Genomic DNA, 16,965 nt, shown 5'->3' on the forward strand with positions numbered 1-16,965 from the left:
TTATGTATTCATATATTTCCTAATTTATAAACATCATTGTGACGTGTTATAACATTTAATATACTTAAATGTTATTATATATTATACAAATATGGACTTTTTAGCTGTTGAATATGATGTGATATGTACTGAAAAAATTAATATTGACCGAGGCGATAGCCGAGGTCAATATTAATTTTTCAGTACATATCACATCATATTCAACAGCTAAAAAGTACATATCTGTTTTATTATATAATTTATAAATAGCTTTTATATGGCTTATCACATCTGCCATTGCATACGACGGAAATCATTATTATACAGCTTGTCTACTGTTTCCATAATTTGGCCCTTTCCATTGGCATGCTAATCCCTATTGTTCTTAAAAATGTAAAACGTTAACTAAAATAGACTAATTTGACTCTAATGTACACCCCACTCAACGTTTTTTCAGAATAATAACAACAAACTTGGCGTGACGTCACGTCAAAGTCTCGCGTCTTTTAGGGATTTCCAGAAAATCTATTTTTAGAAGAAAAACCGGTGAATATACTCTGAAAATCTATTTTTAGAAAAAAAAACAGTGAATATACTCTGATATTGACCTGTTATTTTTTACAAAAAGTTGCTTGTTAGCCAATCAGGGAAAGGCATTTCAAAGCTATTTATAGATTATATAATAATATAATCTATTGAATATCTTATTATTTGCAAATAAATAAATGTTAAAGAATAAATTGTTACCGCATGTTTATACATGGGCACATTTATTTAGATTGTATAAATATCGTATAATGCTATTTTCTGCCAAGTTATCAATAATTATTTACCAGGATAAACTTTTACGAGAGCGATGTATCAAGGTCACGTGATCCTATGTAAAATGACGTCATATCATTAATAAAATACCCTTTGTGACATACAACTTAATTTGTCAAAAATAGCAAAAATCACATTGAGTGATGAAAGCATTTTGATGATTCAATTTATAAAACAAAACTTTCAACGAATCTTTCAATTATATCACATATATAGTGTATGATATAAATCATTTTACACATTCTGCAATATAAAACTAATTAAAACATGAAATAAAGAATGCTTCATAAACATGATATTTTACAAGCTTTTTATCTCAAAAAAGCCATTTGTTTATTATCAAAATCATAAGAATTTCAAAATGATTGTTTACAAATGCCTTACTTTAGCTATGTTATATATTTTATAAATACGTAGTCACTATAGTGAAACGCACAAACAGAGAAAGTCGTACAACACTTTATATTAGACTTGGATTTATTGAGCCTGTTAATAAAACGCAATAATATGTCAGTTTTGAATTGAAACCTTAAATTCCATTTAATTAGCAATTTCATTCCTGCATTTTCTTTCAGTTTTGGAAATGCCATTGTGAAATAAATTATACGCCATTTATAATAACTTGTCTGGTTAACTCCTGTTATCATTAATTTTGTTGTTTATTTATTACAACACCATCATAAACAATTTAATACCATCTGGAGAACATCGGATGAATCTATCTGTTCTGAGTCTTTAATTCATACGCAAAAAATAATGCGGAAGCGCATTCAGTATATGAAGATAACGCTTTACTTTAAAAGCATCAGTAGTGTGCTTCACTACAAGAAGGGACGAAGTACCTAAAAGCAATAAAGATCTTTTAATGATAAATCAATTTTGTTGTGATTAATTGTTATTCTTTTATAACCTCATTTGAATTTTAGATGTAGATATTTTAGATAATTACTTGTATTAACTCCTACAAGTTTCCTTGAAATGGAGAAACGGTGTATAGTTTAATTGTTGTGTTATCAAATAAGATGGATAAACCTTCGCTGGTATGCGTTATAACTAATATCAACTCTGATATGATACCAGATGGATATTGGTTTGTATCCGACAGGAATAAATAAATAATTAAATATAGAAATAATAATAATAAAATAAAATAGTAAAAAACTTTAGCATATGATAAGTTCAGCCGAAACGAACAGTTGTTGAAACAATGGATTTATTCCAGCATGTGATTCTAGCATCTAGATATGAAATAGACCAAAGCAAGAGCTCGTGTATTGTTAGGCATCGGACAAAAGGAAAACAACACAAGGTATTTCAAACTTGTTTTTCTTTTTTATTTTTTTACCATATAAATGTACTAATTTAGGCATTTTTTTCTTTTTTTTAGTATTATAAAGAATTCAAACAACAATTTATAGAAAAAGATTAAAGCAAAGAAAAGTTTACAAAACTAAAATAATTTATTCAAATGATATTCAATTTTAGTACAAATTATAGGAAATTTAGGAATGTTAGTTAAACGCACTGTTGGTTTCTCATAAATGAATTATCTTTGTGTTTCAATGAATGTAAAGGCAATTTAATATTACAATTCTAAAAATTATTTATGAGTTGCCGAAGTCAAAATTATAAAAATTGTATATCAAAATTTCTGATATACACAATAAACGATTACTTTAAAATTACCATATAAACTACCCCCTCCCTACAGAACAAAACAAAAAGAAAACACATAATAAGATACATTTCTTTAAAAACTGTAATACCAATTTCTGCTTTCTTCATATAAGTTGCATTATTGTAAAGATTAAAGTGGGACATTTTCGTGATAAGTGAACTTTTTACATTATTTTTTGAATGAAATATGAAAACAGTGATTTTTACTGAATTTCTCGAGATAAAGGTATCGTATATACCACTGAAGGAAATCATAACACTGAATTAGGGAAATCTCTATTATAATACAGAATAGTTGGTTAAAAGAAGTTCAAGAGAGGTTATTAATTAATTCAATGATATTTCCCCTCCTCGGATCTGGTATACACGCTTCGCGTTCCACGAATGTCTATTAGAAATAACGACAATAACCAATAAAAACACTGATTGTTAGGGCTTAGTTCACGTATAGATGTTTTTCAATTTCAAACGATAATAACACTTTTCATGTGATTAAGAATAGCTAATAATGTTTATACAACTTCTAAAATGGAGCTGTGGTAAGCTGCTAGCTCCAAAAGATACAATTAAATATCAGCAATAAATATCCCCTACAACCATTGTATTTATAACACTAAGGTGGGCGCGAATATTCTAAATACAATTCAAATAAGGAGGTATTTTTTTGCATCAGTGAAAGCGGTTTGTATATTGTTGGACCGTTACATTATTACAGAAATTATATATGAAATAAATTAACGCGAGCAATGTCAACAAGGTTTAAAAATGAAAATATTGAGTCTGTTCATGAGAAAAAAATGGAAAGTGCAACATCTCTCCCGCATCCTAGCACCGAGTTAAGTAGTATTCGACATTTATAACGAATCGTTATCCCGAAGGACCACACAAATATAATAACATCAAAGTGAAGCACGTGGCATCTACAGTACCTCAGTTGAAACCTTCTGTTGTGAGTATACAAATCCTGGAGAAAAAGGGTTATCCCTCGAGAGGTGATCCTACGAGAGGTGATCCTACGAGTGCAATGAAAACAAAATTTAAAGTTAAAATCGCCAACTTGGTTTGATTGAGCCTGCTTATGGGTGATAATATAATGCACAACATATAGACCCCCTAGCACCGCCAAAGGCAGTATTCAATATTCAACACAGTCAAGTATTAGAATCAATGATCCCAAAGTTCTTCTTAATACGAATTCAAATAGGAAATACAATATATATTTATTCTTGCCTCATACAGATTGATAAATAAATATACAGTAAAATAAAAAGTTGTTCCAATTTACTGTCTTTGCTTTGCATTATCTGCGGAAATTTGTGACCCCTGCGGTGTGTTAATATAGAATTAATGTAATGCTAACTAATTTTAATTTTTCCTGTTCTGCAATATAGCTCATACTAAATTGTACAAGGAGTTGTGGTTAAATGTAATGATATATTATTACATTAGTCAGGTTTTTATTACAAAAAAACAACAACAATAACAACAACATTTAAAAGTTATAAGACCAGGAAAGATGTAAGAAAAAAAACAGTTGCTATTGAAGTGTTTAAGATTTTGTGTGAAACCAAACTGATTTATGAAAATCTGTAAACAGTACAATTTATAAGATCTTGTTAACGGAAGTTCAAGTGAGGTTATTAATTAATTCAATGATGCTTTTCTCTCAGAGCCTGTAGAAGTGTTATATCTGGAGCGTTTAAAAGTAATCAACCACTATAACCACTGATTATATCAGAAACTTTGCGTTCATAAAGGAATATTTGTGTGCTACCATAATTCGACGTATAGTGCGTAAAAGCTTAAGTTATCTTTGAAATAAGAAGAACGATAACTGAAATAGTTTTTTTAGTATATATTAAAGTTATTTCATCCTTTATACCTTATAAATGATACTTAAATGAACAATGTGTTAGTCCCTTAGTGACTATTTTAAGTATACACAATGTATTTAGAGCTAGACTGAATTGAATGCGTATGTTATTTGCATTACTATTTCTTATTTAAGTTATTTTCTAAGATATTTACGGTAAAAATAAGTTTTATCCGACCAAACCCAAATACAAACCATTGTTATTAGACCTTATTATAATTTAAATTTAAAGGACTAAATCCCCATTTATTCAACATTTTTAACATAACATAATTTAAGTTGTATAAGTTTAATGCAGTCTTCAATATTTTTAGAATATTGATTCCTAAAATCGGCAAAATTACGAAAGAAAGAGAAATAGATATAAATAAGTTGGAAAAAATAGCTCCTATATTTCCCATTACTTTCATTCGCATTGCAAAGTTTAATTAAAACTGCGACACACCGCTGTGTTTATATAGAAAGAAAACATACTGAATCTGTTAAACTAATTAATATCCGCTTCATCTTTGAAAGAAAATTTCTATACCACAAATATCTGTGGTATATTCAAATGTATTATATATTGTTGATATTTAAAAATATCAATAAGATATAATTATATATATGTTCATTTGATGATGCGTTTCAAAAAGAACATTGCTTGAAAGCTAACATAAACACTAAATAAATCCAAGATATAAGCCTTAAGAAATTATACTTCTTCTAAGAAAATTCTTCTTTTTGAACTTACAATTTTGCAAAGAACGCTATAAGCATTTAAAAAAGCATTTTGTAAATACAAACGTAAAATACTTGCGCGTTAAAAGGAAATTGAATAATGTTATAATAAAGATATGTTTCCTTGATTCAAGCACATCCCTCCAGTATCTTTCGAACAAAGGTATATCATAGACAAGGAGCCCCGATAGGATGTAGTACAAGTTCTAATGAAATTGCTATTGCATTTTTAGTGGAAGTTAAGACACAAAGGTTACTGATAATAATAAGCTGCTTTTTGAATGACTGAATCATTGTGATATTTATGTTTATCTAAACAGTGGTTACATAGAAAAATGAATATATATAACTAACTATAATGTTATCTAGGTTGTGTGATTAAATGTTCTTTGTTTATTTTGTTTAACAATAATTCATTTTGTTAAAGTCATATTCTAATTCTTTACTATATCATGAGTTAATAATTGCTCATATATAGATGATTTAACTTTAGAAACGTTGATTTTTGTTTTGTCAAAAAACAACAAACAAACAAACACAAAACAAACAACAACAAACAAAAACAAGAATCAAAATACTGAGTAACAAATAATATTGCATGATATACATCAATTATTTGACATGAAATTATACTAGGAAAGTTATTTGGAAAAGATAAACTTTATAGTTTCTATTTATAAACGTACCATCTTGGCAAAATCGTTCAGATTCATCGATATTGTCATTAATCAAGATAAAATTTTACGACCACAGCCGTCACGTTATATTGTGAACAATTTATTTTACGACATGCCTACAAGAAAATACTCGATTATGCATATCATGTTTCAAATTAAAAAAAATATTTATAATTGGCAAAAAAAGACACCCGTCTTATTTTATGCCTCTTTGTACATTATATGTTTTTGCAATCTGAAATTGCACATTTAAGCTCAACATTTTCAGTTAGCATTAGAATATTTAAAACACCATTTTCCTAGACATTTTCCAGGGTGTCGTTGCTAATCTTTTGTATATTATCTCAAATAATTAAGAATCTGAATGAATTTCTTTATGTTTTTCTTGTCCTTTGAGACTTGCATTGTTCTGCTCAATAAGTTTTATTTTAAACGCTTAAATTACTAAAGTGATGGCAAGAGGGGTGTGAGACAAGTCGTACTTCCATTATCTCATATTAAGATTTTCAGTGCAGCAAAGTCCGCAATTTTATATATTATTTATGTTGTTCTTTGAATATGTTTATTTACAATGTATTTACATATACATTTGTTGAAAGACAATAAGTTAAACCCGAATATATACTGACATACAACAAAAAGGTCCGATTTAACAAAATTAATGTAGCCAAAAGTATCAATTATTCACGAGATTACCTGTCAATACATTTCCTTTTTTTTGCATCTTCTTTTAGTGTGAATATAGGATAGGGTGATGTGAGGGATATTCCTATTACCATTAAGCTGTTTATTTACTACAATGCCAGCATGAAATGTTAAATACCATCTGGTGAACATAGGATAAATCTGCCTGTAAACAGTCTTAAATTCATACGCAAAAATAATGCGAAAGTGCTTTCAGTATAAAACGAAAACGTTTTACATTTTAAGCATTAGGTGTATGCTACGAAACGAGTAGAATTAGATTTTCACAGATGTATTCATCCTTGTATTAATGTTAATAATTGTTGCCCTTCTGCGATCTAATTTAAATTTTAGATTGAGATAGTTTTTATTACCTATTTATACTCCTACAAATTTCCTTTAGTTTAATAATTGTGGGATATAATAAAACGGATACACTCAGGTCAAATGATACTTTAATTTGAAAACATATTTCTTGTATTTACACCTACAAGCTTCCTTGAAATGGAAAGCAACTTCTTTTGCCCTACGCAGTTTGCGCATGCGCTAATCTGGACTTCCGTTGTCAGGCAAATTTCGTAGCGTAAAAAGGTATATAGCTTAATTATTGTAATATAAAGTAAAACGGATAAACTTTCACTTATTTGCTTAATAGCGAATGCCAATTCTAAATGATACAAGAGGGATATAAATTCTAATCCGAGATGTGTAATGACACACTGTTCAAAGCTATGATAAATTAATATGGATAATAAGCAACAATTATCAAAAGATTTAATCATATAACTTAAATTGAAACGGGTACTGGTTACATTAAATAACAATTTTGAAGCAATGGTATTATTCCAGCACGTGGTTTTATCATCACGTTATGAAGTTGATCAACACAATAGCTCATACCATCTCAGGCACAGAACAACAAATAACCGGGACAAGGTTTCTTGAAATTAAATCTTATATTTATATTTAGATCATCACAAATTGAGAGGATTGATTGATTGAAATTTTAAATGAATTTATCTGTTAAATTTCAGATTAAAACTTGTTGTTTTTTTTTAATTTATTTAATCAAGCAATAAAGGAGATTTGTTGAAAATCAAATTACGTTCATTAAAAATAGTTTGAAGTCAAGATTGCAAACAAATCCATAACATATCATTACATTTTCCGCCAGTTTTTTATGTTTCACAATTTCTCAGTAATCTGCTGTAATAGTTTTCCATAATACCATTAATTCAAAGTCAACCCAATAACAAATATACACCATAGGAAGTAAATGTTGATGGTTATATATCTTTTAAAAGCAATAACTTTTAACGTTTTCGGCAATAAGTGTTTCAACATTTTTAATGGGCTGTTATAATAAATAAGCTACATCAAGCTACAAACAACAATAGCAAAAAAAGCAATGATATGCTTCAATATGATTATATTGAAAACGAGGGAAATTTATCATAACCACTTAAAAGAAGTTCAAGTGAGTCTATCAATTAATTCAATAATGCCTTTCTTCGGATCCTGTGTATTTGCTTTATTTTGAGTGTTCAAAAGAAGATAACCGCTATAACCGCTGGTGGTTTGGCTTATATTTAGCTGATCTGCTGGTGGTTTGGCTTATATTTAGCTGATCTGCTGGTGGTTTGGCTTATATTTAGCTGATCTGCTGGTGGTTTGGCTTATATTTAGCTGATCTGCTGGTGGTTTGGCTTATATTTAGCTGATCTGCTGGTGGTTTGGCTTATATTTAGCTGATCTGCTGGTGGTTTGGCTTATATTTAGCTGATCTGCTGGTGGTTTGGCTTATATTTAGCTGATCTGCTGGTGGTTTGGCTTATATTTAGCTGATCAGCGCTCAAAAGTCAATATTTGTGTTGTCCTACCATTTAACTTAAGGAGCGTTATAGTAGTGGCAACAAAAACAATCAAAGGGCTGCAGCTCTATGGTATTTTCTGATTTTTGCAATCTAAATCATACTGACTATCTGTATGTACTTTCCTGTATAAGTTTATTTTTATATACTATAATTCATCTTACTTTTGATTTTCTTCTATAACAGTTTGAGATTGATACATATGGAATTTCCATGAAAAAAAAATCAATATTTGTGTTGTCCTACCATTTAACTTAAGGAGCGTTATAGTAGTGGCAACAAAAACAAAAACTGTATCATATATGATTTATTTGGATTCAATCAAGTTCTTTTATATATACGAGATGCAAAATTAAGTATTGATATGCCTGTCTTAAAATTGTTTTTAATGTTTAAAAGATGTACTTATAGTCAGTTGGTATAGAATATTTGTTCTCTAAATTACATGTATTGCTTATTCCAAGTCTAAAGTGATTATGAATTAAAACATTAGAAATATCAAAATAGTGTATAATTTTGTGGATTCACATTCGCGGTGCCATTAAACAAATATCTCTTAGTTTTTAATCCATATTGTCGAAAGAACAATGGAATTATTCCAACATTGGTTGTTTGTGTCTAAACATGATATACAATGGTCAAAGAGACATTGTATGGTTAGACAGCGGAGATTGGGAACCAGACAAAAGGTATAAAAATTATTTTATCTGATGAAATGTTTAACACTCGATACATTTTGATGAAAAAACAAAAAAGAACAAAAACAAAAACATTTGAACAAACAAACATCATCTGACATTATCGTGTCTGGCAAGTGAATCAAGTAAATTTTACAGAAAATAAACAATACAAATTTCGAAATAATCTGCAATTTCTAAATCAAATCTGAAAAGCTGAATTAACCATTTGGCACATACATATTTTGGTCAATCACTTTAATTTAACGATGCACATGGACTGAAATGTAAATCTAATTATTGTCTTATTTTGACCTTGTGCAATACAAATTCATATCTCAAGGTTTCCCTTTCTTTTTATTTTCCTTTTCTCTTACTTTTATAGAAAATGTACAAAAAGGCACAGCCATATCTTGTCAAATCAACTCTACTTTAATAGATTTACTTTAAAACAGATATATTTAAACAATTGATACAATCGCAACTACGCAATTGTGAAATGCAATTATATATTTTCACAAAACAGTTATTAAAAATCTCATAATAATTCCCACTAATCGCATAATGTACTGCTAAATTCGCACAATACATTTCAATTGTCGGACAATACTGTTAGGTAATCGCGAAATGTATCTTGATAATAGCTCAGTGCATAATCGTATATAACCACATAATTCAGTCTTAAAATCGCATTAAGCATCTTAAATAAGAATACATGTATACAATGGCATAGATACACTCGCAAATGAAGTTAGACAGTACAAAAAAGTAATAATGCACTCGTCAAAATAAAGTTTTACAAATCACAACATACAGTGATTCGACCGCAAAATACAGTTATGCAGTCGCAGAATACAGTGATGCAATCGTAAAATACAGTTAAACAATTGCAAAATATAGCGATGCACGCGCAAAATACAGTAATGTAATCGCAAGTAGTGATGCATTCGCAAAATACGTTATACAATCGTAAAATACAGTAGTCGCAAAAAGTAGCAGTGATGCACACGCAAAATGTAGTTTTGCAGCCGCTAAAAAGAATTACACAACCACGTATTTCATATACCGTCATACAATAACATAACACACTTATATTACAACAGAACAATAAAGTTTTACAATAGAAACACAAACACTTATATAATCGCTCAAAGCTTTTTTACGATCGTACAATACACATTTATACACTCTTTTAAGATTAGTTGTCAAAACGTCTGCAGTTATAACGATCGGACAGTGCAGTTATACCGTTGCACAATCATAAAAATCACTGCAATCATAAAAACAATCACACAATGCAGTTATAAACACCACCACAAATGCATTTATAAATAAAATCGCAAAATGCAGTTATGAATACAATTTTAAAATGCAGTTATACATACACCGCCCAGTACTAATTTATACAATCGCACAATGCAGTCAATACATTCGGACAATGAAGATTACAATCGCACATTGCAATTATACAATCGCACAATGCAAATGCAATTATACAATCGCACACTACAGTAATACAATCACCAATGTAGTTATATGAAACTTCTGTGTAAATAAGGCGTACGGGTCTATATGTTTAGTAATCTAGCCGATTTTATATACATTGAACTGGTTTAAATTTATCCTGTATGCCGGAATTTGATCTTATTAGAATTATGTCCCGCTCTTTTGTTCGAGAGATAGTTATTTCTTCTGCGTGATGACAAGATAATTCGTGTTCGTCTGCAAGGCAGTGTTTCAGTTGATAGAAACTGTAAAGTACAAATGCATGCTGGGTGTTCTTAAATTGCGCATTAACTTTATGGGACAAAATGCATTATTTTTTGCTACAAAGTAGGTCAGACAGTCTTGTAAATTGGCAACTGCATCACGATGACGTCATACGCTTGCTAATAACAACGTCACACTTTCTGGCAATTCACACGCTCTGTGAGTAGTACTTTTTGTAGTAACGCCAATGTCGGGCCATTATCACTTAAATATGTTCCAAGATGTAAGCGGTGTTCAATTACTCAGCTAAATTAACTTTGACAGGTACTTCAATTTCGGAACCTCTTGATGGGTTTGATAGGTTTTCCAGGAGGCGTTCAGGAAATAATTGTACTCGATAGCACTTATGTATAGAAATCATAAGGAGATTGCGGTTTCTTGTTGTAAAAGAGAAGTCACTTAAAATCTCTTTATATTCTCAAAATAGGATTGCTTTTTTTACTCCTTTATTTCAAGCAACAAAGCTTATGGCTATTTTGATATGTTTATATAAATACTACAAGAAAAGTTTTGTTTTTGTTTTTCATCAAATACATGATTGTATGCCAAAAAGTAACGCTTCCGAACAGTTTTCATGTAAACCTTTGTTGAGAAGAGTTTTTGTTAACTATTAATCTCTTATATAAATGGATATGTCAAGCTTTCATTTTTTAAATTGTTAATATTACCGACTTTGAAAATATCAAGATAAAAATTTAAAGTTGGTCAGACAACAATCTGGTCACGTGACACAGATGTACATACTGTCCTGGCCCTATACCGGTAGTAAATGCTACTCATTTTTAGGTTTCTCCGGGAAAAAGTTAATTGTTAGTACTTAAAACTGAAATAAGATTAAAAAAAACGCAGATATCAAATTATTTTAAGTGATTCCTCGAACGTTTCAAATATAATAAAATCGTTGTAGAAATTTTTTTTGCAAGAAATTCAGTACTTCAGATACTTGAAAATCATGCGTTAGTTATATTCTAATGAATACTGATATAATATCTATTTTTGTATGCATAAACGCATCTTACATTAAACGAAATATATCTTAAATTTAACAAAATGATGTCTTGTTCAGGGAAACAAATTAATTAATATACCAATTGTACATTGGCAAAAATAATATAATGAATTAAGTGCGTTAAAATGTGTGTAAAAGTGTTTTTGAAAAATATACGTTGTTGCATACAACAAAGGAATTCATTAACATATCAAAGAAATAAAGTTATTTGAAAAATAAAACCGTAAAATAATGAACATTATTAATATAAAAAGGGTGTTAAAATTAAATTTCTGCAAACGAGATGGCAACATTTATAACAAAAAAGAACATATTTTATCTTAATTTTGTACAAAATTGTAAATTCCTTGACTACGGTATCAGATACCAGAATTATCTTTAAAAAAGATACTTTGCCGAAGTAAAATTCCTGTTACATGTACTTAAAATTTTCCTGTCGGATTTTTGGATTTCATGAGTAAATGTTAGCCGTGCCTGTTTGATAATTTAATAACGACAGTAATTACTTGTGCAAATTCAAACTTGTGATTGCAAAAGGTTTTGCAAGACTCTCAGTAGGGTTTTTCAATCAAACTGCACGAAGAGTAGACGCGAAATTACCACCCAGAACATAAAATGTACCCCCAGAATCTACCTTTGGATGTTGAATATATTTTCATTCGACTCAATTTGTCTTTGACCAAATGTTTCATGGGCCATTTTACATCTAAAGAGAAATGCTTAAGCAAGTGAAATTTAATCAAATCGAAATTTTAAAGAAAGAACTGTGTTATCTAAAAATACTTTTGATAAACAGTTAAAATTGACAAACCATTTAATCGTTGTCATTTATATGAATTCTAAAAAAATGAATTTTATATCAGTTGAACACATAAATTTCTTATTTTGACAAAAAAAAACAAACAAAAAAAACCCCTAAGATTACTTAATAAATTCTTGTTTTGAGTGTGTTTTCGTTATTTTTATGCGCATAAGTTTACGGGACTGTAAACGTTATTGAAGGTGATTTTCGACAAAATGTATAAATCAATGATAATATCTTAAAAAGTAATTAAAAATAATTTGTGCAAAGAAATATGTTTAAACACAATTAATAAAACACACACTGAACTAGAAAGTGAAAGAACATAAATATCTGACAAACTTAAGAAGAATGCTTGTTTCCGGAACTTCTTTAGATTCATTAAAAATTAGACGCAAAAACCATTTCAAAAAGATCCTTTATATTAGTTTTTCTTGTTTTAAAATGGCAAATGAGGTTCTCAGATATCAGTTTGTAATTTTAAAATTGTCGATGAAAACTCTAATAATATTCAGTTCTTCCTTAATTACAGGACGTCAAATTGATTTTAGACAGTTTCCGGTTGAAAAAAAGTACTCAAAACGATAGTATAACCTTTCAAATTGATCAAATGGTATAACAAAATTCGACACACAGGAAATAGGTACACAATAAGCCTTTACAATACCATCTGGACGTGCACATGCTGTTGGATCAGTAGGTAACCACCGTCTGGCCCTGACCCCCTTTTCTGGCATTACATCAATAACACAGTGTGCATTGGCCTGTTTTCTTCACGGATCCGTTTACATATCGCGTCTGAGTATTTCCAGTGGCTGTTCTTGTAATTATCCCTGCTGGGTAATAGTTCCAAATAACAAGTGGTTTTGTGGGAAATCTTCAAAGACCACCTGTAATACAAACAGTATCTTTCGTCTCTCATAAGCGCTTACACTTTCTCAACTCGACCTAAAAAATCTATCTTGCAACTAAACAATATTTCTTTCAAGTTTTTAATGTACCCATAACTTATAACTAGACAGACAACAAAACACGGTGATGACTTTACCATCGTTTCTATTAACGATAAGTCTATGCGAATATTAGATATGATTGTTGGTGTCACACCCTGAAAAAAGTGAAACAATTGAAAAGATTGTAATACGAAAGCTGAAAAAGCCTGGGAAAATATTTTACCTGATTGATCTACCGCAAAAACAAATCACGGGAGTCGGGAGTTGTCACTTTCAAACAAACATAATAGTAAAAATACCTGAAAATAACAGATGTTGATTCTATTATGAAGATTTAATGACTTTCTTAAGGATGGTGGAAACCAGGTTAAATGTTTGATATAAAAGTGTATTGGAAATTGTTTATAAACTACAAGTATTGTTTACAATAATAAACAACTAAACAGCTGTTTTACACTTAGCTTGTCATCAAAAGATTTATCACTTCGACGCAATTTTGCTCTTTTTGTTTGGTTAAGTTAACACAATTTATGTCATATGGCGCAAGAATAGGAAAAATGATTATGGCTAACCTCGTGTGTTACAAACTTTAAGCAACATAACGGATCAAAACCACCTCTTCTTCTGCAGCTAAGATATGCATAGACTCCAGTAATTCGAACCCATTTCGTAGCCTCTTGCGATCACGCAGGGGTTAACGGTGGCTTCGAACATTACTTTTATTAATTACATAAGTCATTCGCCATTGACTATTGATAACATTTTTATGAATAGGGTAAGCAATTTGTCATTGATAATATAACCATTATTTTTATCAATAACGTAAGCTTTTCGCCACTGAACGTAAGCCATTTATCAGTGATAATTTCGTAGAAATTTTATCAATTATTATAAAGTTAGCTACTAATCATTGAAATTGAAAACTATTGTTATCAACGAAGAAAATTATTTTTATCAATAAAATAGTATTAATTTTCTCAATTGAATAAGCGATTTAACATTGAAATTGAACATTATTTCTATCAATGAAGTAGTACATAGATAATTATTAAGTATTAAACATAAGTTTTATCAATTGATTTAGACATTTATTTTTGAAAATTTAATATTAAAGTAAATATTTTATCATTGTAAATTTCATAGCATTTTTTTATCATACATACTATTTTTAAACTATCTATCATTTATTTTTGAACATCATTTTTATCAATTAAAAGTTAGATCATTAAAATTTCAGATTACTTCTTTATTAATTATTTATAATTGAAATTTGAACATTTTTATTAATAAATAAAAATATGCTTCGTTCAAGTCTGAACAAAATTTTCATCAATGAAGTGGTTTATTTAGCATAACATATTGAACGTCATTTTTATCAAATTAAGCATCACTTCGTTATTAATGATTTATCATTAAAAATTGAGCACAACTTACTCATTATTGATTGAGCATTATTTATTAATCAATGAGTTATCATTGAAAATTGAGCATTATTCATTTATCGGATGCCGAAATATAGTTCCCCTATATATTTCATTGAAAATTGAGCATTACTAATTTACCAAATTTAAATGATTTGTCATTGAAATCTAAACATTTTTATTAATAAAGTAAAGTATTCATTATTCAAAGTTGAACATCATTTTTATCAAAGTTAAAGGAAACTATTTATAATTGAAATTTCAAAAAAAAAAATGAATAAAATAATGTCTATGTTCGTTATGAACGATTGAAAAACTTACAAATCGAAATGTGTTTATTTCCTTGATGCCTTAATGATAAATATAAATTTACTATCAAAAGTTGAAATATAAGCTTTTAGGAATATAGAATTCGAAATGTGTAAATTTTCTTTATACCTTTATAATAAATGTACATTAACTTTTAGAAGTTGATAATTATTGATTACATAATCGATCTTTTTTGTTGTGTTTCCGCATTGTTAGTCTTAAAGGAGAATGCTATTTAAAACAAAACACCCGTTTATTTTTGTCGTAGCCAACATTTCACAAGGTCAAGTTCAGTTCACAATCTTTATTTATTACTACTTTACTTTTCACGACCAATCCAAATAAAATGATAGAAAGGGACCGAAAAGAGGACGAAATGAGTGATTTGTTTCATACTATTGGACCATTAATAGGACAAAATCTATTTGTAAAACTCTTGGTGATTCTATTCTATTCTATTATATTCTATTCTATTCTAAACAAATACCATTGCTTCTATTACTGAGTTTTTTTTTCAAAGTTGGGTATTTTTGTAAAAAGTTTAAAGACCTTAAAAGCAAAGTGCAATAGTCAGTAAAAGAAACATCATGTGACATTGTCTTCAACAGTTATACAAATATGTTATCGGATGTCATACTCTAAAACGTGAATGCGTGTGTGTGAACGTACGTATTTGCTTCTATTGTTTTAGTCAAGGACTCTGTTTTATTGTATTCTACAAGCGGGCAGTATCTTAGGGGAGTTGATGTACGTGAATATTAACAAAAATTGTATACCGCTTCTTCATGCAATGTTATTTTAAGGTTATTTCAAGCATTAAACTTCTAAATATAAAAATGTGTTTACTATTTAAGTGTGAGAAAATATTTACTACTCAATGAAGACGTGTTGTAAACGGGTCTCAAAAATGTTAGTGATACTTAATTTACTCTGGGATAAATATATATGTCTGGACAGTTTTATCTAATTGAAATTATATATAGCAGACAAAATCATTAAATATAGAAACGATATCCATGCATATAGTAAAATAGTAAAAATAGGAAATATGATGGTAGATATACGCGCCTAATATAAAAATGTTACAAGTTCGGTTTGATTTAGCCTGTTCATGAACGGTAGTGGTAAATGCATGCTTCCGTCAATGCCCACTAGCACCGGCTAAATAAGCAAGTTTTGTCGGACTTTGTGAGAATATACATGGACGTTAGTCAAGTGGTTAATCGTACGATAAACTAAAACACACAAGTGATATGAAGCTGTTAACTCTTACCACGTTTTATATCTTAAAAAAACTTGTCTATTTTTTAATCAAGAAAGAAACAAAACATTCAGAAATTTTAGGAAAAAAATCTGAATTTGTACTGACTACGTAGCGAACAGTGCAGACCATGATCAGACGTGACTGCTAATCTTGGTTTGCACTGATCACAAATGTGATATATGGAGACTATGGGTTAATTAAATAATGTAAAGTGAATAGTATTTACTGTATTATCAAACTTTGGTTAAGGGAGAATGATAGGTATCTGTACCACAACTATTTATGGTTCGTGCTATTGTTTCGATGACACATACTGGTCTCAATTATATCGCCTGATGTGTTTAAACTATACATATAATATTTATTCAAGTAATCTTTTTTGAAAGATATCGTCTAAATGCTAATACACTTTATTATATATATTTTACAATTACAAATTTTAAAGATTCTTTATATG

At 29.2% G+C, this 16,965-nt stretch overlaps 1 protein-coding gene across 1 annotated transcript in view; it reads left to right on the forward strand.

Annotated features, from left to right (window-relative positions):
* The first annotated feature begins 1,641 nt into the window (after nucleotides 1-1,641).
* The window catches only part of LOC132724366 (uncharacterized), a 106,991-nt gene continuing 91,667 nt past the window's right edge, over nucleotides 1,642-16,965 (forward strand). The window contains exon 1 of the mRNA XM_060709213.1: nucleotides 1,642-2,110. Within this exon, the coding sequence (XP_060565196.1) occupies nucleotides 2,009-2,110 (102 nt within the window). The 5' untranslated portion in view covers nucleotides 1,642-2,008. The remainder of the gene's footprint in view (nucleotides 2,111-16,965) is intronic.

The sequence above is a fragment of the Ruditapes philippinarum genome, unplaced genomic scaffold, assembly GCF_026571515.1.
Source record: "Ruditapes philippinarum isolate M1 unplaced genomic scaffold, ASM2657151v2 ctg224_1_1_1_1, whole genome shotgun sequence".
NCBI classification, from domain to species: Eukaryota; Metazoa; Mollusca; class Bivalvia; order Venerida; family Veneridae; genus Ruditapes; species Ruditapes philippinarum.